Source organism: Girardinichthys multiradiatus, chromosome 6 (assembly GCF_021462225.1).
Source record: "Girardinichthys multiradiatus isolate DD_20200921_A chromosome 6, DD_fGirMul_XY1, whole genome shotgun sequence".
Classification (NCBI taxonomy): Eukaryota; Metazoa; Chordata; class Actinopteri; order Cyprinodontiformes; family Goodeidae; genus Girardinichthys; species Girardinichthys multiradiatus.
The window spans coordinates 30558236-30584398 of NC_061799.1; the positions used below are offsets into that span (position 1 = coordinate 30558236).

The 26163-nt window shown below is 40.4% G+C and overlaps 1 protein-coding gene across 1 annotated transcript; it reads right to left on the reverse strand.

Moving 5' to 3' along the window:
• Window positions 1-2159: 2159 nt before the first annotated feature.
• On the reverse strand, window positions 2160-4831 carry neurod6b (neuronal differentiation 6b). The gene is made up of 2 exons (XM_047368761.1): window positions 4502-4831; window positions 2160-4185 (listed from the first exon to the last, which is right to left on the reverse strand). The coding sequence occupies exon 2, from the start codon at window positions 4178-4180 to the stop codon at window positions 3167-3169; it is 1014 nt and encodes a 337-aa protein (XP_047224717.1). The 5' UTR covers window positions 4181-4185; window positions 4502-4831; the 3' UTR covers window positions 2160-3166.
• Between the last annotated feature and the right edge of the window lie 21332 nt (window positions 4832-26163).

A 26163-nucleotide genomic window follows, 5' to 3' on the forward strand; every position in this document is an offset into this window, starting at 1 on the left:
ATTCCTTGTTGCAAAATAGCTCAAGCTCAGTCAGATTGGAGGGAGAGCATACGTGGACACAGAAAGCATCTCTAAACATCAATCTTGAAGCCTTACTAAAGATTCTAAATTGGATTTAAGTCTGGACTTTGACTGGGCATTCTAACACATGGATATACTTTCATATAAACCATTTCAAAGTAGCGCTGGCAGTATAGCTGACTGAAGCACCATTTTCCAGGTTTGCTGTGTCCCCTAGATAAATGGGACTTTATATGACTTTCTTTTAACAATAGCTTTTTTTTCCCCATTCCTTTTTAAAGGAACTACTACAACTACAACTAATTGTTATCCTTTAAACAAATTATCCCACCTGAGCTGTGGGTCTCTGCAACTCCTCTATAGTTACAATGGGCCTTCTTAGTATTTTCTCTGAATAATGCTTCCCTTGTCCAGTCTGTCCATTTAGTTGGGCAGCCATTTCTTTGTACGTTTGCATTTGTGCCATATTACATTATCAGATGATGGACTGAACAGTGTTCCATGAAATGTCAACTGCTCAGAAGATTGTTTTAGAGCCTGACCTTTAACTTCTCCATAATGTTATCCCTGGCCTGTTTGTTGTGTTCCTTGCTCTTCATGATCTCTAAAGACTGTTTTGTTCACTAACCTCTGAGGCCTTCAAAGGGCAGCTGTATTTTACTAAGATTAAATTGCACACAGGTTGACTCGAAAACTGAGAAACTGTCCAAGATTGAGACTCAGACAAATTACATCTGGGCCCTGTCACAGACCCTGAGCCCAGGTAAGACACCAGACCTCCTCACTTTCGCGCAGACTTTGTGCAAAGGGTTATCTCAGCCAACTATTTACTAATTCGGTGTCGTCTGAAGACAATTGATTTCACTGGATTTTATTTAGGAGTATTAAACTGATTTTGGCTAAATACATATGCACAATACATTAAATTTCCATTTGGAAAATGTTTAATTCCACTTCACAGATATGGACTATTTTGTGTTGGTCTATCATACCAAATCCCCTCAAAATGCATTTAAATGTGTGTCTGAAACGTGACAAAATGTAAAAAAGTTCTATACGTTGTGAACAAACCAGAGCTGCATGTTCTTACGTGACATAATACTGTTTGCAGTGTATTATTTAATAAAGGGATCATCTATGCAATTTGTATTAGATCATCGTATATAAACAATCCGGTGTTAACAGTGAAAACGGGCTGATTAAAGGACTCGGAAACATTTAAATAATTACCCAGAAAGAGCAACATGCAGATAGTTCCAAGCACGAAAAGAGCAGGAACAAACGCCAGACACGAAAGACTGTTGATCGTTTCTGTTCTCGAAGAGATTGCTTGTCTTTTACAGCAGTAATGTTGTTGCCTCCGGGGATTATCAAACCCACTTTGTTCCAAACTGGGAGGATCAACCAACCGCCATGCGCTGCAGACTGGATGACATCCAACACCTCCTGGGCGCTTCTGACACAAATCAGCCATCTGATCAGCTGGAAGTCAGTCAAATTAGCGACAAATAAAACAGAAAAAAAAAAAAAAAACACTTAAAAAGGACAATGAATGCCAACTTGTAATTAAAAAGTAAAAAGTAGAGCGTTTAAGCGTTTCGAGGTTAAGAATTCAGAGCGCAAATCTTACCGCCCTGCCCTGCCACATTCTGAGTCGCATTTTAGAAATTATTAACAAAAGTCTTGGTTTTATCTACATTTATTTTCCAGCTACTATTGTTATTATTTTTGTATTTTCCTAATTGCCATCTGCTGTCGATCATGGCTACAGAAAGCTGAGAATCTGGGACACAACATAAAGCCTCCCACGTCCTCTTCTTTTTAATTTATTTCTTTATTTTTAATTAATTAATTTATTTTATTGCGAGAAAACACATCACAAAACATTAACACATTACTTCACGAATATTTCGTTCCATAACGGCTTTCCAGAAGTGCGTGTCAGTGTGAAGAGCGTGTGCGTGCGTGGCTGTGTGCGTTTCATGAAATAAATTAGAGTCATCATCCAATAAGCACTGGGTATCTGATAAAATAAATAAATAAATAAATAAATTCTAAAGGATTTATGAGATTTGTTACCAACATTGTGCAGAAACACTAAGTGCACTCAACAGAAAAAAGTTCACATCACGCAGTCCAAAGCTTCAACTTCGTTGTTTACTGATGGCCATTGTCTTTCTCAGTTTTTTTTCCCCATTTTTAAAGCATTTTACATTTTATTTAAGCTGCACCCAAATGCCTTGTATTCCTGTCAGCTCTGGTAAAATTTTACAACATTGCAACATAAACAAACTGTGGAAATTCACATAAGTTCACACTATGATTTTACATTATTCATTTCTATTATATATTATTCACAAAAAAACGGACTTGGAAATAAATAGTACATAAATACTGAAATAATTTACATTCAGTTCGGTACCACAAAATTTATCCGACATATAGCAATGCATTTAAATGTGACCTTTTCTGCCCTTACTTTCAGGCCCTTGTCCTGTAATTGACTCATTTTAGGTCCTAAACAACGAGGTGCTTTAATGAAAATGCATTTCAAATTTTAAATATACACGGATTGTATTTGGCAACATTGCATAGCTCAATTTAACTTTTATTGCCAACACAATGATTCTCTGAACTCCAGACATGTTTGGGTACAGTTCCCTGATAAAGTGAAACCAATTTTTCCACCTTCTTTTTAGTTTTATTTAAAATCGTTTCAAATAACCGGATTGTGTTGGGTATTACCTGCATCAATAAGGTGTATAATCACCAACATTTGCTGTACTTCCGTTAAGAAAAAAATGTGAACACTACGCTGCAACTGTAAAAACAAATGAAATAAATAAATAAAAGCAAATAAAAAAGGAAAATAAGTGATCCTCATCTACGTTTCCCTTTTAAATTCGACTTGTTTGGAAACAGATACATAGCACCATTTCATTAAAACTTTTTCCATTAAAAACATCAAGATCAATTTAAGATGAAAGTTTCTCATCATTAATTAAAATCATATAATCCAAATTGCTGCCTTTACAGTTAAAAAGTCACTTTAAACCCCCAAATGTGCATCAGAGTTCAGTTTTGTTTTTTACTTTTGTGCAGAGAAATTTGCATCTGAAGCTTGCACTTTGTCCTGGCTGATGAATTAATTGTGGTATGACCCATTAACTTCCCCCTGGGTTTGGAAGGACTGGCTGCGGACGTGCAGGTCGTAGGGAAAACGGGCCTCCGGGGAGACTCGGTACATTGAGGTGGGTGCCAGGGCCGTGCGCCCTGGCGCGCCACAGTAGCGCACACCGTAGTGGCCACTTTTCCCGTAATCTGGCGGGTCGTCGTGTTTTAGGGAGAAAATCCCGTTGAAGCTCATCGGGGGGCTCAGCTGGCCGTCAAAATGTGGGCTGCTACTGTCCGGGGACGGGTTCTCGAAGTAGGTCTCGTAGGCGCTGCTGTAGCTGTAGTGTCGGAACGGCTTGGAGTTGGCGTCCATGACGCCACCGCTGTGGCCCGGGGGTGAGTTCATGTCCGAGCCGGTGTACGAGTACATAGCTTCGTAAGGTGACCTGCCAGAAAACATCACTTCTCCGTTGTGATCCGTGAGAAAATTTCTAGCGTTCAGCTGCAAACAGCCCGCCACCAAGTTGGTGGTTGGCTGAGATAATCCCTTGCACAAAGTCTGCACAAAAGCGAGAAGGTCCGGTCTCTTCCCGGCGTTCAGGGTCTCTGACAGGGCCCAGATGTAATTTTTTGCCAGTCTGAGCGTCTCGATTTTGGACAGTTTCTGAGTTTTTGAGTAGCACGGCACAACTTTGCGCAGACTCTCCAGTGCAGCGTTCAAGCCGTGCATCCGGCTGCGCTCCCGGGCGTTGGCTTCCTGGCGCCGGAGTTTGGCCCTGTCCACATGCTCCTTGCCAGGCCTCTTTTTCCGCGGACCCCGTTTCTTCTGCAGCTCGTTCTCGTCCTGGTCGTCCTCCCTTTCGTCTTCTTCCCTGTCGGAGAGGTCGTCCTCGGCCTCCCTCATCATGTCCGGGTCGGACCTGGCCGTGGTGCGCTGTTGTCGCTCCTGCTGCTGCAGGCTCTCAGGCAGGCTTTCGCGGGGATAGTTGGCACCAAAGCGCGGCTCACACATCATATGAGTTTCCTCGAATGGCAGCGTCAACATATCTCCTGCAGGATTAAAGTGGAGACGTAAACTGTAAGAGCAAATTCAACGCCGACGTCTTTTGAAGGTTGTCAGTTAATTACCCTGTGAATGAGTCCTCCCAGGAGGAAGAGGAACAAATTGGCAAGCGAGGCCGATGTAACTGGTACCTTTTCAAAAACACTCAGCTGCACTGACTTGAAGAATGTTTTGGCCTTTTGCTGAATCTTTTAGAACAGTTTTACCAAATTAAGCCTTGGTATTTTTTTTTAATTCAGCTAAACAATATTGTACTCAGATTAAACGGATTTTTTTTTTAAAAACGCACAAAATCATACCCACCTCTGGTCAACGTGTACTTCTCATGGCCCCAATCATCCTTTGAATCTCCGCGGTAGTTTCTTACAGTTTTCTTTTGCAAACTGCACAATTATACCAGCCAGAGCTCAAACCCTCCTTTCTCCTCCTCGCTGCGATCCGCTCTCCCCCTTCCTTCCCTCTCTCTTTGAGGAATGACACTCATGCCAACAGCGGGTACCCATGCCATCTGCCGCTGACGTCTTGTGGCAGCAGAGACCACGTGTTTAGCGTCCCGTGGGACCCTCCACTCTGCGCCGATCATCTGGCAGCTCCGGTAAAAAGGCACCGGGAGGCCCGCGTTTACCGTCAAAAACGCAGACCGGAGAGGGATAACGACTAATACCTGCGTCTCACCCGCTGTAAGAAAAATGAACGGGTTGATGTGCAAGAGTCTGCAGGCATTCAAACAAGTAGACAGATACATGTTTAGTAGATATGTTAAGTTTCAGAAGCCCTCTGTTGATTGTGACGGAATAAAAAAAGCATGTTACAGATAGATAGATAGATAGATAGATAGATAGATAGATAGATAGATAGATAGATAGATAGATAGATAGATAGATAGATAGATAGATAGATAGATAGATAGATAGATAGATAGATAGATAGATAGGTAGATAGATAGATCATTTCAAATTTCAAATTAATTTCTTAAACTAACCTGGCCTTATAAAAAAAATATTGTTGCTCACCTTGTTGAATTAACAATAATTAACCACCTTTTTGATTCAGTTTCATTAGCCACAGTCAAGCCTAATTAATACCTGAGCTGTAAAACCAAGAAGTCACCCAACTAGATCAGTGTCTGACAACAGGAAGTTGGCTAGAGGATATCATATAGTGACAAATCATGCCCCAATCTAAAGAAATTCAAGAACAGATGAGAAATTAAGTTCTTGGCATCTATCAGTCGGAAAATGATAATAAACCCATTTCAAAGACTTTAAGACTACAGCAGTCTCTAATAAGAGAAATTATCCACATTGGACAAAATATGGAACAGGGGTGATTGGTTGTACTACCAAAATTACTCCAAAAGTGCTACAATGACTCATCCGAGAGGTCACAAATGACCCTAGAACAACATCTAAAGCACCGCAGACCTAATTTACCTCACTTAATGTCAGTGTTCATGATTCAACAATAAGAAAGAGACAGCCGCAAAAAGTTTATCCAAAGGAGAGTTTCCAGGCAAAAACCACCTGAAAGAACACCAAGGTCTCATTCAGATTTAAACATTTCTAAAAGTCCTGAAAGTTGTCTGATGTTAAAGATTTTTTAGCACACAAAGTTTGAAAAAATGGACAGAAATTGAAAATGGAACCACGTTCTTTTGCCAGATGAATCTAAAGTTGAGCTTTTCAATAACAAACACTCCATTTGTGTTTGACTTGAAATAAAGGGTGAATTTGTGTGGTAAGCATAAGGAATAAGGAACAGAGGACTGAAATTCTAGAGCCAACATAGTGGCATAAAATAACTGTGGCAGAAGCTGATTACAGGTGAGAATTTCAGGAAGTGAAGTTTCTGAATTGAGACAGTACACAAAATAAAACCTGTAAAACACTTAACAGCAGAGCTGGACATGACAATTTGTAGAAAGGCCCCTCATGTCTAGTGTTAAGTATGGTGAAGGATCTGTGATGCTATGGGGTTGTTTTCTTTCCAATGTGCTGGAAACTGTGTTACAGTGCATTTATCTTTTTCTTAAAATGCCCCCAAATCCACTTATTTGCATTTGCCAAGCATTAAGGGTAGTTATGAAGAATTGTTAATCCCAGGATCTTAGTTTCAGTTTTTCAACAATGCTTTGAGGATTTCTTTACCATCCACCCCACTGTTGCAAACTAGATCTGGGTCTTCCTTCAGCCTAGTGGCCAGCTTCTAAAGAAATGGCCCCTGTGCCACGTTTAAATCCAATAATTTGTCCATTTCTTTTCTACTTTTAACTGTTTAAACTTTAATCCTCTCTGACTTGCAAAAATATTCATTTGCTGCCTAATTTATCCCACCCACTAACAGGTGCAATGAAGAGATGATCAGTATTAATCACTTCACTTGTCAGTGGTCATGATGTTATGCCTTTTCAATGTATCATCAACTGCATGTAGATGATGGAAATTTTGGATGGATCTATTTTACCGTTGAAAAGAAAGAAGGCCAGAGTAAGTCATAAATTATCTGGTTTATACTCAACCAACAGCTGTAGAAAAAAAGTAGAGCCTAAACTGATTTCTATAAATTACTATTTTTGTACAACCTGGGAGTTTGTGCAAATCCCAGGTTACAAGGATGTGAAACACAAGTTCTTTGGGGAAAAGTTCATAGTTTTCCAGCCATAATCCTTTAGTTGAAAATGTCTTTTAAGCTAATTTCTTTACTTCAAATTCTTAAAGCTCCATGCAATAGTGATTAAGAAAATCTAGTGGATACCTTACAATGGTGTGAACATAGCAAGGGAGCGTGCATACTGGTGGTTCCTTATAGCATCATAGCCATTAAGCACACCCAATGGAAAAAGGCACAATGGCATGCTGCCAAATCCATGCTGGGGCACAGCTGGCACTCGATATGGGTATATGCACTCCTCAGTTATGTGGAACACTCACACACACAATTGCATGCTGAAATGTGTGCCTATGAATGACCTTGCTGCAAGGAGAATCAATTAAGGCAACTTTTCAGTCTGGTTATCGCAGGGCATCGATCAGAAGTATGAGTCAGGCTGTAGAAAGGTGGCTGGTGTGAGATCAGGGCACCTTCAACCGTGACAGTTAGGGCATACACACAATGTGGTGAATATTGCAATGTTTCGTCTAATGTGTGCATGTGGACAAATACATTTGAACACACATGAATTGTGCATATGGCCGCTCAAAAAATTAAAAACAAAACAGCCAAATAGTGTTCCTTCATTTTTGCCACCCTCCCAAAATTGTTTTAGCTGGTCTGCTAATCGTTCTGGTCCACTACACACACACACACACACACACACACACACACACACACACACACACACACACACACACACACACATGCATACATGCTGAAGAGTCAAACTCCCCATCTCAGACTAATCAGTTGACTGCACTAATTGCAAATGCAAATATGCAAATTTATATTAATTAATTACTCCACTAATTAGTTCTCTTGTCTTTTCAGGTAATAAATCATGGTGTGGTTGAGACAGGAAGAGAGAAAGAGACAGGACTGTGATCTTTTGTCTGCTAAAATCCTTGTCTTAGCCTCAAATCTGATCTTGTGATGCTTTATGGACAGATTATATCAAACTGTCATCTGTGACTTCTTTGCTTAACTTTCTTTTTTTTTTTTATCACACCTCGAGCTTGCCTAATTATTGCATTTGATATTTCACATGTTATACTTCAAGGGTGGAAGCATTGTAATTTGAGAGGTATAACAAATAGCAGAAGTTGGTAAATCAGGGAGCCTGGCTGACAGTTCTTGCCTGTCAGCTCTTTTAATTATCACATTATCAGCTTTTATAGGCACTGTGCGCGGCGCAGAGTTGCAAATGAAGGCGCCACACGTTGCACACTGAGTCGAAAGCATTTCTCAATTGATGTCAGCAGTTAGAAGGGATCCGTGTCTGGATGATGAGTGCGAGGTGATGTGGTTAAGAGGATGGTAATGGTGTGGTTATACAACAGGATTCTGTCCAACGTTTAATTTAGAGTCACATCTCGTGGGTTAGTTCTCTTTCAGAACTAATGTACAAAGCAACTCCAGCTAACACTGACTCCATAATGAGCCCTGTAATGTTAATTTTCAGTCTCTCGACAACAACTCTTGCTATTTATATTACATCGCCTTGAATTGAGCTCCATGTACAATTAACTAAATGCCAAAGACAAAGGCTAAATGAGGAAGTGCTTACGCTGTGCCACATACAAGTGCAACCATTTAGTTTCAGTACTTGTGGATACCTAAATGAACACTTCAGTGGTTGATAATGATATTCTTGTCATGCCATAAAGCTGTTTGTAAAATAATTTATTGTCTTTTTGGTATCCATAAAAAATTGTTTTCCACTGATATTTTGTTTTTAAGGAATGCCTCAAGTGTGCGCAATCTTCTTTTTATCTTCACGTCACCGTTGAAAAGTAAAAAAAAAAAAAAACCTTACAGCAATAAGAACAAGAACCAAACATTTCTATCTCTGTCTAGAGTGAAACTGGAACTGGAGATTCTGGAGAAGGAATGGGCTTCTTAACTTTTCACTTTTCTGCTTTACTGTACCATTTCCTACACTAATAGCGTGTGTCTCACAGTATTGTTCTGTTTAATAAAAATAAAACATTTACATAAAGTTTAAAGGAAACATTTAGGGAAAAAAAAGATAGTGACCACGTCAGAAAGAAAGGGCAAGCAAGAGCTCAGAACAAAGTAATCATAGTATTTGCAATGCATTGGTAAGTTACATCTGTACTTAGAAGTAAAAATATCTGAGCTGAAAGTTAAAACCATTGAAATTCTGATTTATAAGATTAGAAGTTTCTCACTGGCAACAAGTTTTGTATCCAACTTTTCAAGGCTGAATATCAAAAGCTTTTTAGCTCCATTGAGAAAAATCTTTTTACTTCAATAATTTTGTATCACATAAATTCAGTATTACAAATTGTATCCCTGTACATTACTTGAATCCATAGGTCACTTTATTAGGTGCACCTGTTTAATTGCTTAATAAGAAATCAGCCAATGACTTGGCAGCAACATCAATACATAGGTATCTAGATGTCATGAAGATGACTTGCTCTAGTTCAAACCGAGCCTCAGAATCGGTGAAGAAAGGGGAAGTGCCTTTGAATGTGACATGATTGTTGGTGGTAGACAGGCTGGTCTCAGTAATTCAGAATGCTGCTAATCTACCAGACATATAAAGGTATAGAGAATTGTTTAAAAAAGATAAAATATTCAATGAATGGCAGTTCACATCGACCCTGAGCTTACTCTATAGGTTTTACATTTGAGAGTTTAGGTCAACAAATTTAGATGTGTTTATTATGGAATGAATTTGAAAACAAACAGTAGGATAGATTATGTCTTTAGTAGAGTTAGAGGAATTTTAGTTTAATACACATTTCTGAAAAATTATTTTGACACCTGTTTGTTATGATTATCATTTGCACATCATTAATATTTATGAAATTCATGGCTTTGTGCATACTCAAGTTGACCACATTAGGGTAATGGCTCATGCACATATGTATTTTTATTTACTTATTAACATGACTTTATGCATTTTGTTTCAGGAAAATTAAAATATTCATACAAATTTGTTTATTGTGTTTTTGAGATATGTTAGTAATGTGGCTTTTCAGTTGGTGGACAAAGTTTTTGTCATGCTGGTCATCATTATTTAGGAAGACTGAGATATATTTTTGGGATGGCTACATCCGTGCTCCAGAAACATCCTTGAGTTTAAAGGGAAAACCTTTTTAGAAAAACCCTCGTATAAGATAAGTTTCTAGTTGGTTTCAATCAACCTCCCACCAGCCAGTGCCTCACATGCAGCCTGGTGGATGTGCAAAGGAGAACTGAGGATTGTGGGACTGATTACCAGAGGCCAAGTCCTGGACTGGTGTCCTCCAGCTGTGCTTTTCTACCCAATTAGAACCTCCATATGCTGCCCCACTCAGCTGCTGAGTGGCTGCACCTCCCACCTACACAGGTGGAGCATTATCTGCTCCTATTTGTGTATATTGGTGTGTGTTTTCTTTTGTTGCTGTTGCCTGCTGATGCCAACACTCTGGAGACAGGTGAACGCTTTTTCTCCAATGTCCACTCAGCTGGGATCCCACATTTCCTAATATGCATTGCAATATATTCTTCTAAGATCTATTTTTATTTTGTGTGATGGCCCAATTGTGCAAAACTCTCAAGACTGTTTCCTCACACTTATAGTTATTCCGGCTGTTGCTGCACCTTTGATAACAAGCAAACAGGTATTTAGGTGGGTGGCGCAGAAGTGCTAATAGCATTAAAATATGGGAGCATGAATAATGGATATGTTTGTGCAAATGTATAATGTAAAGATGTTTGTCCTGTTTTCAGACAGAGACGGGATGCAGACGTGAAGCGTTGCTGCAGGCGCCCGTTTCTCTTTCAAAGCACAATCTGTTCGCACACCTTCAAAGTGCCTATGACAATCTGTTGTGGTAGAATGCTACACTTCCATTTGCAGAGAGTGAAAAGATAAATAAAAATGTGTCACATTTCATATTTAAGAGAGAGTCACATCTTTACTCTTGTATAAGCACGGGAAGACAATGCATTTAAAACAGCAGTGTAAAATGTGGACTGTGATGTCAATAAAAACAAGATTTATCATCACTTCTCCAAAATACACTAGACTCTATAATACAGGTGGGGCATTATCTGGTTTTACTCATCTGCAAAAAAGAAAAAAAACCTCCAAGCTGTCTGATTTGACTTGAGACTTGATTATACTGGTTTGTTAACTTTTACACATTTGGTGGTGGTGCCAAAACTATTTTTTTCAAACGTTGAGTTGATTGATTGGACTTAGATTTTATCTTCTCACATTATCAATATGCTGAGTGTCAATAGGATCTCCTTTTTAATCCTTTCTCTTTCCTTCATCTTTAAACATGAGCTTGAAACTATTAACTCATTTTCCAAATACATCACGATAGTTCATTTTCTGTATTGTTCTACTTTGTTTTCTTTTTCTATGTCTTAAGAAGCACTCTAGAGCATGAAAACTGAATTACAGTGCACTGAAAAGTATTGGCCTTCTTAGAAACCTTGTCTGTTTTTGGTTTTTTGTCACACTTGGATGTTTCAGATGTAGTTATAAGAAAGGTAAATCAAGATAAAAAAGCTGTCCAAACCATATGTGAAAAAGTAATTATACCTCTTGGTACCAAGAACTGACATCGATTGTTTGCGACAACATGGCACTGAGTCTTTTAAATTGCTGTGAAGGAATTTTGGCTCAAAGTTCTTTGGAGAACAGTTTCAATTCAGCTACCAAGGGTTTTGAGCATGAATGGCCATAAAATCAGATTTAATTATAGACTTAGACTAGACCATTTTAAAGCATTTTACAACTCAAATTCCATTGAAGCTGGCATGTTATGTAAAACTTAAATAAAAAACAAAAACAGAGTTCAGGCGGACGACCAGGAGGTCATCCCGGGCAGGCACAGAGTTCAGGCGGGCGACCGGGCCTGCACCAAAGACGTGGAGGCCGACTGAGCAGAGTAGAGGACTTCCCAGACACTCTGTGGAACTCCAGAGGCGTGGAGCCTGGCGAACCCTCAGAGGCAGAAGCAGAGCCTGGCGAACCCTCAGAGGCTGAAGCAGAGCCTGGCGAACCCTCAGAGGCTGAAGCAGAGCCTGGCGAACCCTCAGAGGCTGAAGCAGAGCCTGGCGAACCCTCAGAGGCTGAAGCAGAGCCTGGCGAACCCTCAGAGGCTGAAGCAGAGCCTGGCAAGCCCTCAGCTCTGGGTTCAAAAGCCAGAACGAGGACAAAACGTTCCTTAAACTCCTGCAGACTAGGAACAGGAGCTGAGGCGTCGACCGGACCCTCAGTGACGTGTGCAAGAGCCGAGGTGTCGGCAAGACCCTCAGTGACGTGAGCAGGAGCTGAGGCGTCGGCCGGACCCTCAGTGACGTGAGCAGGAGCCGAGGCGTCGGCCGGACCCTCAGTGACGTGAGCAGGAGCCGAGGCGTCGGCCGGACCCTCAGTGACGTGAGCAGGAGCCGAGGCATCAGCCGGACCCTTAGTGGCGTGAGCAGAGGCGTCGCCGAGACCCTCATTGGCATGAGCAGGAGCTGAGGCGTCGGCCGGACCGTCGGTGGCGTGAGCTGAGGCGTCGCCGGGGCGTCCCTCTTACGACGTCTTCTGCGCCATTTGGAGGGGGTTGAGGCTGACTTAGTGTCAGGCTGTGGACCTGACGTGGCCTGCTCTGCAGCAGCTCCCTGGAGGCTTGACGTGGGCGATGGAGGATGGCAGTAAAACAGCCTTACTGCCGCTTCATACTCCATCTTGATCTGCCTTATCCTCTCCATCAGCTCAGGAGAGGAATACAGGAGACCAGTCGTCCTGAGGATCTTGATTTGGCGTGCCATGAACCTCAAGCGCTGCTCCAGCTCGGCAGGTGTTGCCCCAGAACTCCAGGCTGGAGCAAGCGCAGACGGCATGGGCGGAAGTGCAGCGAGCCTGGGAGACAGTGCTATGGCAGACGAAGATGCGGGCTTACTTGTTGCAGCCCTCACGTCAGCTGGCAGGGAAACCACCTCCTCGCCAGTCGACCGGCTGGGAATCGCTGCATGACGGTGATTCTTGCGGCGGGAGGAAGATGACGGCTTTGTTGCTGGTACGGAAGCAGGTGGGGAACGTCGGAGCTGAGGCGGAGGGACAGAACAGCCCTCCCGAACTCTCTGGCGCTGGGCCGCCTCACGCTCCATCTCTTCCAGCAGCAGAGGAGACGGCAGAACCTCAAAATCAGTCGGCAGAAGTCTCATCACCTCCTTCATCTGCTGCTTAACCCAGCGATCCCTGGCGCTCTCCTGCCTACTGTCCGCGAGGTCCATGTTTGGCGGAAACATACTGTCACGGTTCTGTCACGGTTTACTTGGAATTGGACCCCACAACAGACGAGCAGGCAGCGTGATGGTAGGTGAAAAAGATTTAATAACAAAAACTCACTCATTACAGGAGGCAGGAACAAAACAAACGGGCAGGCAAGACAGGCATGGCATGATCAAAAAATAAGACTTGAGCATGAGAGTGAGAGATGTTTCTGCAAAGACTAACAGAACAGGTGTGAATATATGGCGTGAAAACCAGGTGGAGTAAGGAGACAGATTAACTTGAAGCAGGTGAACTGCATAAACTTAATTGACAGAACAAAACGTAATTGGAGCAAAACAGAGACTCTTGAACACAAACTAGAAAAACATGAAGCAAAAGCATAACGAGATCCAAAAACCAAACTTGACAAAACATGAACAAGACAAAACAAAAGCATGACCAGGAAAATATACAGAAACATGTTTCAAAATTTGAACAGTGAAAAACATAAGGAAAAACCCCGAAACCAAAAACCAAACAACCCTACATCATGACAACAGAGGGAAATCTTTGGCGATTAGCAAGACACTCAATAAAGGAGTGGTTCTGCAGGTGGGGACCACAGACCACTTCTCAGTACCTATGCTTTCTGGCTGATGTTTTGGTCACTTTTGAATGTTGGTGGTGCTTTCACACTCGTGGTAGCATGAGACGGACTCTACAACCCACACAAGTGGCTCAAGTAGTGCAGCTCATCCAGGATGGCACATCAATGCGAGCTGTGGCAAGAAGGTTTGCTGTCTGTCAGCGTAGTGTCCAGAGCCTGGAGGCGCTACCAGGAGACAGGCCAGTACACCAGGAGACGTGGAGGAGGCCGTAGGAGGGCAACAACCCAGCAGCAGGACCACTACCTCCATCTTTGTGCAAGGAGGAACAGAAGGAACACTGCCAGAGCCCTGCAAAATGACCTCCATCAGGCCACAAATGTGCATGTGTCTGCACAAACAGTTAGAACCCGACTCCATGAGGATGGTATGAGGGCCCGATGTCTACAAATGGGGGTTGGGCTCACAGCCCAACACCGTGCAGGACACTCGGCATTTGCCAGAGAACACCAGGATTGGCAAATTCGCCACTGGCGCCCTGTGCTCTTCACAGATGAAAGCAGGTTCACACTGAGCACATGTGACAGATGTGACAGAGTCTGGAGACACCGTGGAGAGCGATCTGCTGCCTGCAATATCCTTAAGCATGACCGGTTTGGCAGTGGGTCAGTAATGGTGTGGGGTGGCATTTCTTTGGAGGGCCGGATGGCGCTCCATGTGCTCGCCAGAGGTAGCCTGACTGCCATTAGGTACTGAGATGAGATCCTCAGACCCCTTGTGAACCCATATGCTGGTGCGGATGGCCCTGGGTTCCTCCTAATGCAGGACAATGCTAGACCTCATGTGGCTGGAGTGTGTCAGCGGTTCCTGCAAGATGAAGACATTAAAGCTATGGACTGGCCGGCCCGTTTCCCAGACCTGAATCCAATTGAGCACATCTGGGACATCATGTCTCGCTCCATCCACCAACATCACGTTGCACCACAGACTGTCCAGGAGTTGGCGGATGCTTCAGTCCAGGTCTGGGAGGAGATCCCTCAGGAGACCATCTGCCGTCTCATCAGGAGCATGCCCAGGCGTTGTAGTGAGGTCATACAGGTACATGGAGGCCACACACAATACTGAGCCTCATTTTGACTTGTTTTAAGGACATTACATCAAAGTTAGATCAGCCTGTAGTGTGCTTTTCCACTTTAATTGTGTGTGACTCTAAATCCAGGCCTCCATTGGTTAATAAATTTGATTTCCATTGATGATTTTTGTGTGATTTTGTTGTCAGCAGATTCAACTTTGTACAGAACAAAGTATTCAATGAGAATATTTCATTCATTCAGATCTAGGATGTGTTATTTGAGTGTTCCCTTTATTTTTTTGAGCAGTGTATTATAGACTGTAGAGATGAAATCCCTAAATTTCATGCAATTGTAAGTTGAGAAACGTTGTTCTTAAACTGTTGGACAATTTGCTTACGCAGTTGTTCACAAAGTGGTGAACCTTGCCCCCTCCTTGCTTGTGAACAACTGAGCCTTTCAGGGATGCTCCTTTTATACCCAATCATGACACTGACCTGTTTCCAGCTAACTTGTTCACCTGTGACATGTTTCAAACAGGTGTTTTGTTGAGCATTTCCCCACTTTCCCAGTCTCTTGTTGCCCTATCCCAGCTTTTTGGGGATGTGTTGCAAGCATCAAAATCAAATTGAGTGAATACTTGAAAAAACAAAACAAAAAAACCAAACAATAAACAATATTGTTTGTCAGTTTGAACATTAAATATCTTGTCTTTTTAGTGTATTCAACTACATACAGGTCGAACAGGATTTGCAGATTATTGTATTTTTTTAATTTATGTTTTACACAACGTCCCAACTTCAATGCAATCGGGGTTGTATTAATGTTCCTTGAGTAATTTAGAGGTGGACTGGCTGGTATGCTTGGGATCAGTGTCCAGCGTTATAACTGGGGGTGGGACATTTTCCTTTAGGATTGTTTGGAAGAGAAAGGATGCACACCTTCCAGAAGGATTTGCTTTTGTGTACTCAGTCAGATTATCTTTCCAAGTCTATTGTCATGATCCACACCTGTTTCTGTTTTGTTAATTGGACCCACCTGTTTTTCTTGTAGTTCTTTTCACTCTAATTGTGTTTAAGTTCCTGTTTTCTACCCCTATATTGTTGGGTTGTCTGTTGTCATCGCTGTTGTTGTTGCCATTGCTGTCTCCCTGGTTCTTGTGTTTCCATGTTTGTAGGTTCATCATTCTGCCCATCTACAGGTCTTTCTCAAAATATTAGCATATTGTGATAAAGTTCATTATTTTCCATAATGTAATGATGAAAATTTAACATTCATATATTTTAGAGTCATTGCACACTAACTGAAATATTTCAGGTCTTTTATTGTCTTAATACAGATAATTTTGGCATACAGCTCATGAAAACCCAAAATTCCTATCTCACAAAATTAGCATATTTCATCCGACCAATAAAAGAAAAGTGTTTTTTATACAAAAAACGTCTGCCTTCAAATAATCATGTACAGTTATGCACTCAATACTTGGTCGGGAATCCTTTGGCAGAAATGACTGCTTCAATGCGGCGTGGCATGGAGGCAATCAGCCTGTGGCACAGCTGAGGTCTTATGGAGGCCCAGGATGCTTCGATAGCGGCCTTTAGCTCATCCAGAGTGTTGGGTCTTGAGTCTCTCAACGTTCTCTTCACAATATCCCACAGATTCTCTATGGGGTTCAGGTCAGGAGAGTTGGCAGGCCAATTGAGCACAGTGATACCATGGTCAGTAAACCATTTACCAGTGGTTTTGACACTGTGAGCAGGTGCCAGGTCGTGCTGAAAAATGAAATCTTCATCTCCATAAAGCTTTTCAGCAGATGGAAGCATGAAGTGCTCCAAAATCTCCTGATAGCTAGCTGCATTGACCCTGCCCTTGATAAAACACAGTGGACCAACACCAGCAGCTGACACGGCACCCCAGACCATCATTGACTGTGGGTACTTGACACTGGACTTCTGGCATTTTGGCATTTCCTTCTCCCCAGTCTTCCTCCAGACTCTGGCACCTTGATTTCCGAATGACATGCTTTCAAAAAAGTACTTTGGACCACTGAGCAACAGTCCAGTGTTGCTTCTCTGTAGCCCAGGTCAGGCGCTTCTGCCGCTGTTTCTGGTTCAAAAGTGGCTTGACCTGGGGAATGCGGCACCTGTAGCCCATTTCCTGCACACGCCTGTGCACGGTGGCTCTGGATGTTTCTACTCCAGACTCAGTCCACTGCTTCCGCAGGTCCCCCAAGGTCTGGAATCGGCCCTTCTCCACAATCTTCCTCAGGGTCCGGTCACCTCTTCTCGTTGTGCAGCGTTTTCTGCCACACTTTTTCCTTCCCACAGACTTCCCACTGAGGTGCCTTGATACAGCACTCTGGGAACAGCCTATTCGTTCAGAAATTTCTTTCTGTGTCTTACCCTCTTGCTTGAGGGTGTCAATAGTGGCCTTCTGGACAGCAGTCAGGTCGGCAGTCTTACCCATGATTGGGGTTTTGAGTGATGAACCAGGCTGGGAGTTTTAAAGGCCTCAGGAATCTTTTGCAGGTGTTTAGAGTTAACTCGTTGATTCAGATGATTAGGTTCATAGCTCGTTTAGAGACCCTTTTAATGATATGCTAATTTTGTGAGATAGGAATTTTGGGTTTTCATGAGCTGTATGCCAAAATCATCCATATTAAGATAATAAAAGACCTGAAATATTTCAGTTAGTGTGCAATTAATCTAAAATATATGAATGTTAAATTTTCATCATTACATTATGGAAAATAATGAACTTTATCACAATATGCTAATATTTTGAGAAGGACCTGTATATGTCCATCCATCATGGGCCTGCTGATGTCCTGTTTCCGCTTTGGTCCTCCACAAACCCAAAATATGACATATTTAGGATCTACAAGATATTTCTGATAAACATGAAATGGGCCTTTGTGTTTGTTTTGGTCAGTAATGTTTCTCGCCTTATAACTGTCTGGGTTTGCCATTTTTAACCGGTCTCTGTCTTATTTTTAAATAATGAATGCTGACCCTATGTGAAGCAAGTAAGGCCTGCAGTGGTTTAGTTGCTGCTCTTAGTTATTTTGTGACCTCCTGGATGAGCTGTTAGTGGAGTAATTTTGGTAAGATGGTAAGATTCACACCTGTTTGACTTTTTCTTTATTTGTGACTAATGGCTCTTACTGTGGTTCACTTGAGTCCCAAACCTTAGAATTTTCTTTGTAACTCTTACCCAATTGATAGATGTTCACGACTTTCATCTGTCTTTCAATTTATTTTGATCTGGGAATGGCCTGGATGTGGCTAGTGAAGCTGGAAAAAATAATTAATAACTCCAGATTCACAATTTAATAGGGGGCAATTACACTTTTTGGTCTTTTCCCATCATGAATGAAATTATGATTTGAAAACTGCAATTTGTGTTTATACAGATTATGTTTTTCTGATAATAAAATTTGTTTGACAATCTGAAACATGTAAGTTTGAAAAAAAAGCAAAAAACAAACAATCTGTGAGGGGGAAATATTGGACGGAGAGTATAACGGGAATTACCCACCAGCCAAAAGGATAAATGATGGACCCTCCAAGACCCAAAAGCCCCTAAAACTTCAGGTTTATTCTACATTATTTCGACCCATATAATCTAATTTGCTGCAGAATTGTTAAAATGATACAACTTATGAAGTCAATATTTGCCAGCCCTTGTAGCTTATGGCCCTGTCTTATAAAATTATCTAATTATTTTATGTTTTTTCCACCAAACCTCTGTTGCGGTCACATTTATCTGTCACAGAAACAGCGCACGGGTTGCAACAAACATTTAATTAAAGCCCCTCATTGTTATCTGTTTTAATCAGGGACTGATTTATTGTTTTTCTAATGAAACTGACACATACAGTGAGTTTCAGCAACACATCATACAGCATGTGTGTAACTACTGAATGCCTGCCTGCAAATTTGTCACACAAACTTACAGTAATGTCAGTGCTCACAAGTTGTTATGCTGTTAATCCAAATGAGCTGCTGCCAGTTTTGTGGTCAGGGTCAGGATGCTGCTATCTCTCTAATCATCTCTGCCATGGAGCCTTTCAATGCAAATCTTTGTCTGGAGACGTCAGGGGGCTGAATGCCCTAAGTGACTTGCATCATCTGCTGCATGTCACAATGCTACAGCCATGATGGGCGTCTGTCCTGCCCCCTATGCCCACCTGAGGGGGTTACAGTTGGCAGCCAGCAATCCTCACCTGACAGCCTTCCAAAAAAAAAACCAAAAAAAAACGAGCCACTTGGCTGCCAGCAGGAATAGCTTCTTCGGAGGTCGGCCCCAGTCAAGAGGAGGGAAGCTTGGCTCTCTAACCATTGGGCCAATTCCCAGACTCACAAGCAGCTCGAGCCACAGGGCCTCTTTGCTTCTGGGCTCTCGATCAGTCACTCTAAATGCAGCTCTGTGCTCTTTCCAATGGATAGACAGGGTTTCATTTTTATTAAACAGCTTGATATGCAGTGTCTATGTTACACGCCGTATCAAGTGGCCATGTGTGGTTAAGTGCCGACAACATGCTGTTGGTTCTGGTTTAGTTAAGGAACAGTTTCCTAAGAGGCCACACATACTGCAGAAGAGTGAAAAGGGTTAGATAGTTCTTTGATGTATAGTTTGAAATTAAAGATTGAACAACTAATGGATCAACCGTGATATAAGATGAAAGATGCAAGTGTGCCAAAATAAATTTAAATGATATCTGAGATCACAAAATCACTGTATAAACATATTTCACAAAACACAGAATCAGTTTCAAATATCAGCATAAAAGCCAATCAAAGATTTCTATCCATACACACTAAACTGAGCCTTTGAAAACACAACTAATGCAAATGTAAATTAGCTGAAAGCCATCTAAAAAATATCTAAATAAAAAAACAATAAAAACTATTCAATGAAAACTGCAACATAAAATATAATACAATAGTATTTAAAGACATAACGAAAATAATTTTACTACACAAGTCAGTCTTTAAAATGTTGTATTCTTATATGAAGTATTTAAAAAAATAGATGATAATTAAGAAAGCCTAATCTTCTTTAATTTTATACGGTTCTGTCTCTTAAGCACATATATCAGTAACATTCGTCTGTGTTTTTAAAGATAATCTTTTATATTTTAATAAAATCTACAGCTAGTTTGCAGATAGTGTATGGACAACAGTTTTATGAAAGAGGCTGACAGGATTCGTAGAAGAATCATTAAGGGAGATTCAGACATAGATCTTTTAGACGACGAGAGTGCCTGGGAAAAGGGTGATGCAGATTAGAATGATACTTTGGTGATTGATTAGAGGAAGATGCGGATGAAGCGTGCCTTCACCGTGACTTCACCAAAACTTTTCAAAGAAATTTCAGTTCATAGCACTCATGGCATTCATATAAACTGGAATAGTTGCAATCCGTGATTAGATTATCAGAAACTACAGACTGTCTAGCTGTCTAGTTATCCTTTGCTGATCTGAAAAACCAGCTTCCATATGCGGAATGCCAGGATATTAAAGGAAAAATAATTTTTTGATTTTCTACTTTGGTGGACAAGTTTTTGTTTTTCGAAATAATGTTCTAGGATTTTAGGATTTTTCTATTTTTAATTGTGTTTTGTTCTTCTGAAATGTTTAGTTTTTTTTTTTTCTAGATTTTTGTTTCCTTAGCTTTATGGTATTTTATTTGTCTGTCGGTTAAAGTGTTTTTGTGTTTTATAATTGTATATTTTTCTGTTTGTATTGCTCATATCTTCACTCCATTACTTTAGATGGATTTTCTTAAATATTTTATTTTTTAGTAATTTAATTTACTTGGATTTGTAATTATTGGTGTGCTTTTTACCTGTGTTTGCATACTTGTTTCTTTGTTTAAACTTCTGTGCACTTTGTGTTACATTTTATAAATGCTCTGTTAATAAAATTAATAGATAATACTCTGTGATAAATAATCAACATGACACATGGCACTAAACTAAATATTTTGAGACAAATCATTTGAGACAAAGAAATACTTATCTCTTGTTCTTAAACAATGAATAGCTATGTGCATTTTTCTCTGTTTTTTGCTAAAAGAACTTGCAAAATAATATATATTTTTTAATTATTTAAGGTATCAAAACACAGCATTTGTGTTATTTTGACAATTTTTGTTATTTTTCACCATTATGCAAATGTGAATTTGGAACCTGGGAGAAATTTTTTCAGGAATTTACAGACTAAAACAAAAATGTACTCACGGCATAACTATAAACAGTGAAATCAGAGAAACGGATGACCTCTCAATTTCAGAGCTGTAAATTCCTTCAGAAATCAATTTGAACTGGTGTGTACTGGACAAGGTACAAGTTTTAGTTCATGTAGTACCACACTGCTTCTGTTAATGAGCAGTTGGGCGCATCTCTCTGCAGGTGTGGCTGATTTCTGATTTCGATGAAAGAAAAAGCAAGCTGATTAGTAGGTCCAGATAAGATCTGTGCAGCTTTTTTCCCGCCAGTGGCTGTCTGATTAAATCACACGTAGCGAGCCTCAAGGAGCCGGTTAATGAGGGGACAAGCTGGTGAATGCCTCCACACCCTCCCCCTCATGTTCTCCTACTAATTCTCCAAAAAGCAGCACTGGAGCTCGGCCCGAGTCTGGGACACAAGGCTGGGTGGAGCATGAACACACCTACACACCCTCACACCCATACACACACATGTAAGGACCTTGTTTACTGTTGCTAAGTGTACTTACTCCTTACTTTATTTGAAACGTGTTAAAAATAGTTTGAACAGGGGATCTAAACATATATGTTGTCCCTTTTAGGTTAAAAAAACATAACCTATAACACACACACACATACAAAGTCAATGAAAGATTGACAAAATGATGAAGGAGACTCCACAGGATGCATTTTATATCCAGCCACCCTTGACTGGAGTTAATACAGCAAAGAATCTCATTTACACATTTTACTACCGAGCAGATTTAATAGAGCAATGACAAAAAACCCAGCAGCTCTGTAAATCATCAGTGAGCCAAAAGAACAAAGAAATCTGACAAATCTTCCTATACAGCAGCTCTAAATACCTTACTAAGGCCAGAAAATAAGCATTAAAATCTCTTTAAAACACTGTTGATAGATTTTGGAAACAGGCAGTCCCTGTTCATATCCCTGGCACTGGTCTTTTATGGCGAGGAACCTAATACAAGATTTCTGTTCTAGTGCAAACACAGTGGCCATAGGCACCGAGGAACAGCTGCCGTATAATTGAATTAACATTCGCCTTCTGCTCCGGCACTCAGTGCTGTGCTGAGAAGTCATAGGAAAACCTTCTACGAGCTCCATCAACCTGCCCATGAATATGCATGCTGCTGGTGATAAATAAGCGCTCCGTGTCTAATGTGTGTGGAGTTGCCTGCACAATGAATAAAGAGTTATATGGTGTAGACTGTCTCGGGGATTGACATGGTATATATCAAGTTCGTTGGTTTTCTTTTTTTTTACTGCCACAGGCCCTCTGAGGCTGATAGCTTTAACACTTCAGATGTTTCAATGAGATTTAAGGTCTAACAGAGACATCTAGTGGACCTTTCAATGAAAGTCTTTCAAATTATACTAAAAGTTGGTTATATACAGCACCCTGTACATTTCTTGGTTCTCCTTGGAAATAAGACTTTAAAAGACTTTATTCCAGTAGCACAATCTCAGAGGAAAATGCGTTGCAGTTTTCCAATACTGAGTTTTAGAGATTCTTTTTACTTGTTTTACTTTCCTTTTCATTATGAGTGGTGGCAGAGAAAACTTGTGTCCACCACAGACCTTGTTCATCACAGCTCCGCCTGTTTAAGCTTTTAATTTGAGCTCTAACTGTATATATGGACAAGTAAGGAGTAGCACTTTTCTCATAGCATTACATAACTCATAAAGATCATCATGTTTCTGACATGAATGACATTTTCCCTTGTCTTCCGTTTTGAAGAACGGCCAAGAGAAATCCGACTGCGTTAGATTATTTCACCCCATGGAAAACATAGGCATTTATAAGCTGATGCTTCAGTCTTCAGTCACTTTTCAGACTGCAGGTATTATGTATTCATCGGTTGTTTAATTTTTATTTCACCAATGAATTCTTATTTGCAAAAACTAATAAGCAGTAGCAAAACATTTATTATTTTGATAAATTATGCACACATGTCATATACATCTCAGATTTTGAGAATCTGTATTTGTTTTTTTTTTTTTTGCTTATTTTGCTTTTTTGGTTGCTGTTATTGGACACTACCACTATTTCTATCCACTTATTTCAAGGAAATTAAATCAACATAATATATCGACAGAATGTCAGCCTGAATGCATTTCAGAGAACTAACACCATGTTGTTGCAAATTTAGTAACAACCCGCCTGCTACATAGTAGGAGAATAGATGGCGGAACAGGGGGAATTTAGCAGTGATGCTTTGGAAAATATATAGAATTACAAGAAACCACTTTTTTAAGACTTTTTGTTTTTACATTTTCAGAAAATAATACTAATTAATTAGAAGACATCTAATGTTGTTTATCTTCAGAGATCTACTTATAAAGTACAAGGATCTGAAATTTGTTGATTTTGTATTCTTTTTTAAGTGCCAGAAATTCACTGCCTTGCACTAATAGATACTTGTTTTTACCTTTGCCCAAATATGTTTTCTATTTTTAAGCTCTATTATCAGCAAATAGCTAGATATTTGGATGAGATCAGTTTATGTTTTACAGGTTGACCATTTATCCTACTTTAAGTGTCCTCAAGAATAAAATAATCCATAGTCCTTGATTTTTAAGAAAAACATTGTGCTTCCTCAGGCCTGCTTTTTCTGCCAGAAGGGGAGACAAAATCAAATTTGTAAATATTCTAAAATAAATTAGGGATACAATTTGACTTCCACAGTTTTGAAGGAGGATAAAGGAGCATTGCAATAAATTGCAATATCTTTGAAAAGTTATTTTGGTTTTTCAGTTCAAAAATGAAATGTGTACATTATATAGTTTTGTATATTGTACACACAGAGTGATATATTTCAAACATTTATTCTTGTTAATACTGATTGTTAGTAGCAACTAATGAAAAAAAATATATATTTTTTCAGAAAATCTGAATGGTACATAAAACCGACAAGACAGATTTAATATAGAAATGTTAAGTTATGGCCTGGACATTGATGGGGAAGACTGGAGACTTGACAGTTGTCAGCAGACAGTTCTTGAGACCCTCCACAAGAGTCATAAGCCACAAAAGGTCATTGTTAAAGAAGCTAACTGTTCACAGAATGCTGTATCCAAGCAGATTAATATAAGTTAAATTAAAAAACAAAGTGTGTTAGAAAACAACACATGGAGCAGGGAAAAGGACAGCCTGAAAAAGATTATGAAGCAAGGTCCAGGGAAAGCTTTGGTCGAGACTCACAAAGTGTGGACTTCAGATGCAGTGCAAATGAACTGTTGCATTTCTTTATCACTCCTGAACTATAGATAAAACATCACAAGTGTCTTACCTAGACTAAGGGGAAAAAAAGCACAGGACTGTAGTTCTGTGGAACAAATACCATCTTTCAGATGAAAGCAATTTTATTTGGAGATTAATATCCCAGAGCCTGAAGGAATAGTGCAGAGGCATAGAATCCAAGGTCTAGGGTTAATTTAACACTTTCAGTGATGATTCAGGAGCCTTGCCATCTGCTGCTGATGGTCCACTGTGATCCTCAAGTCCAGAGTCAGAGTACCCATCTACCAGGAGACTTTAGAGAAGTTGGCTCCCACCTCCACTGCCAAAGTACCAATGCCTGCTCCAATGATGATATCACTGTGATGGACTGGCTAGCAAAATCAGATGGTCTATACCTTACACAGAATCCTATTGTGAAGAGGAAGTTGAGAGACACCAGACCCAAAAGTACAGACTAGCTGAAGTGCACTTCTAAAGCAACCTTGCCTTCCTGAACACCTTAGCAAGGCCACAGGCTGATGTTCTCCATGCCATGTCGTGCTAATGCAGCAATTCCTAAAAAAATGGCTCCGTTCTGGGGACTCCTCTGAAACCTCTGGAGATCATTGTAAGAAAGTAACAGAAATAAGAACTTGAAACATATCACACTGTCTATAACGATTCTATTTGGATTCTACATGTTAGTAAAATCAATCACTTTTCAATAAAATTCTCATTATTGAGAACAGGTACATCACGTTTAGCAGTGTCCCAATTCACATTACATGAGTCTCGGTATCCAGGTCAGAGGCGACTACAGTATAGAAAAAAAATGTTCAGTCTCATGGGCATCTGTTCTGTTGATAGAGTTGAAATATAAAGGTAACTTAAAATAACTAATTTTGAGACGCATAAGGTATTTTTAGTCCCCATAAGCGTGTCATTGTGTGGTGGTGCAGAAATGAAGACAGGCACACATGATCTGAGCCCTTTGAGTTCAGATTTATTGATACAGCTGTGCAGTCACAGAGCATGGTGGCACACACGGCCGCCTGGCCAGCATGGGACAGTGACACACACATGCATGTGCAGACACACGCACTCACCCACATACACACTCCCAGTCATTCTGTCCACTCGGAGAGGCAGAGGACAATATTTACCAGCTTTTAGGATAACTTATCAACCTCAATACTTTTGAAATATTGCAGCCAGGGTCGTTAGTTCTGATTATTGTGTTGCTACAAATTTATGAGCAAAAACTGATCAACATCATGGGCCAATTGGGTTTTCTAAATCATATTACTGCTGGATTTAAAATGAATTGTTTGGCCAGCTTAACACTGCATCTCTTTTTGGTTAATCCTCTTTCTCCCACAAACACTCATCTAATCACGCTCATCGACAGAGCAGGTCACAGTGAGGAGATCAGAAATGCACGTTAAGTATTTTTGCAGCACACACACACACACACACACACACACACACCCAAGCTTTACATCCATCTACTCTCAGCCATTAGATCAGTGGTAGCTGAGATCAGTCGTTACAGAGACAAAGCAGGGAAATAAAGCATTTAACAGACTGTTTGATTGCAACCAGAACAAAACACCATATTTAGAATTTAGCAATACAGCTGTTTCCTATTGTGATCCGTATAAAGTCCTGTTGAATGTTTATACAGGTCCTTCTCAAAATATTAGCATATTGTGATAAAGTTCATTATTTTCCATAATGTCATGATGAAAATTTAACATTCATATATTTTAGATTCATTGCACACTAACTGAAATATTTCAGGTCTTTTATTGTCTTAATACGGATGATTTTGACATACAACTCATGAAAACCCAAAATTCCTATCTCACAAAATTAGCATATCATTAAAAGGGTCTCTAAACGAGCTATGAACCTAATCATCTGAATCAACGAGTTAACTCTAAACACCTGCAAAA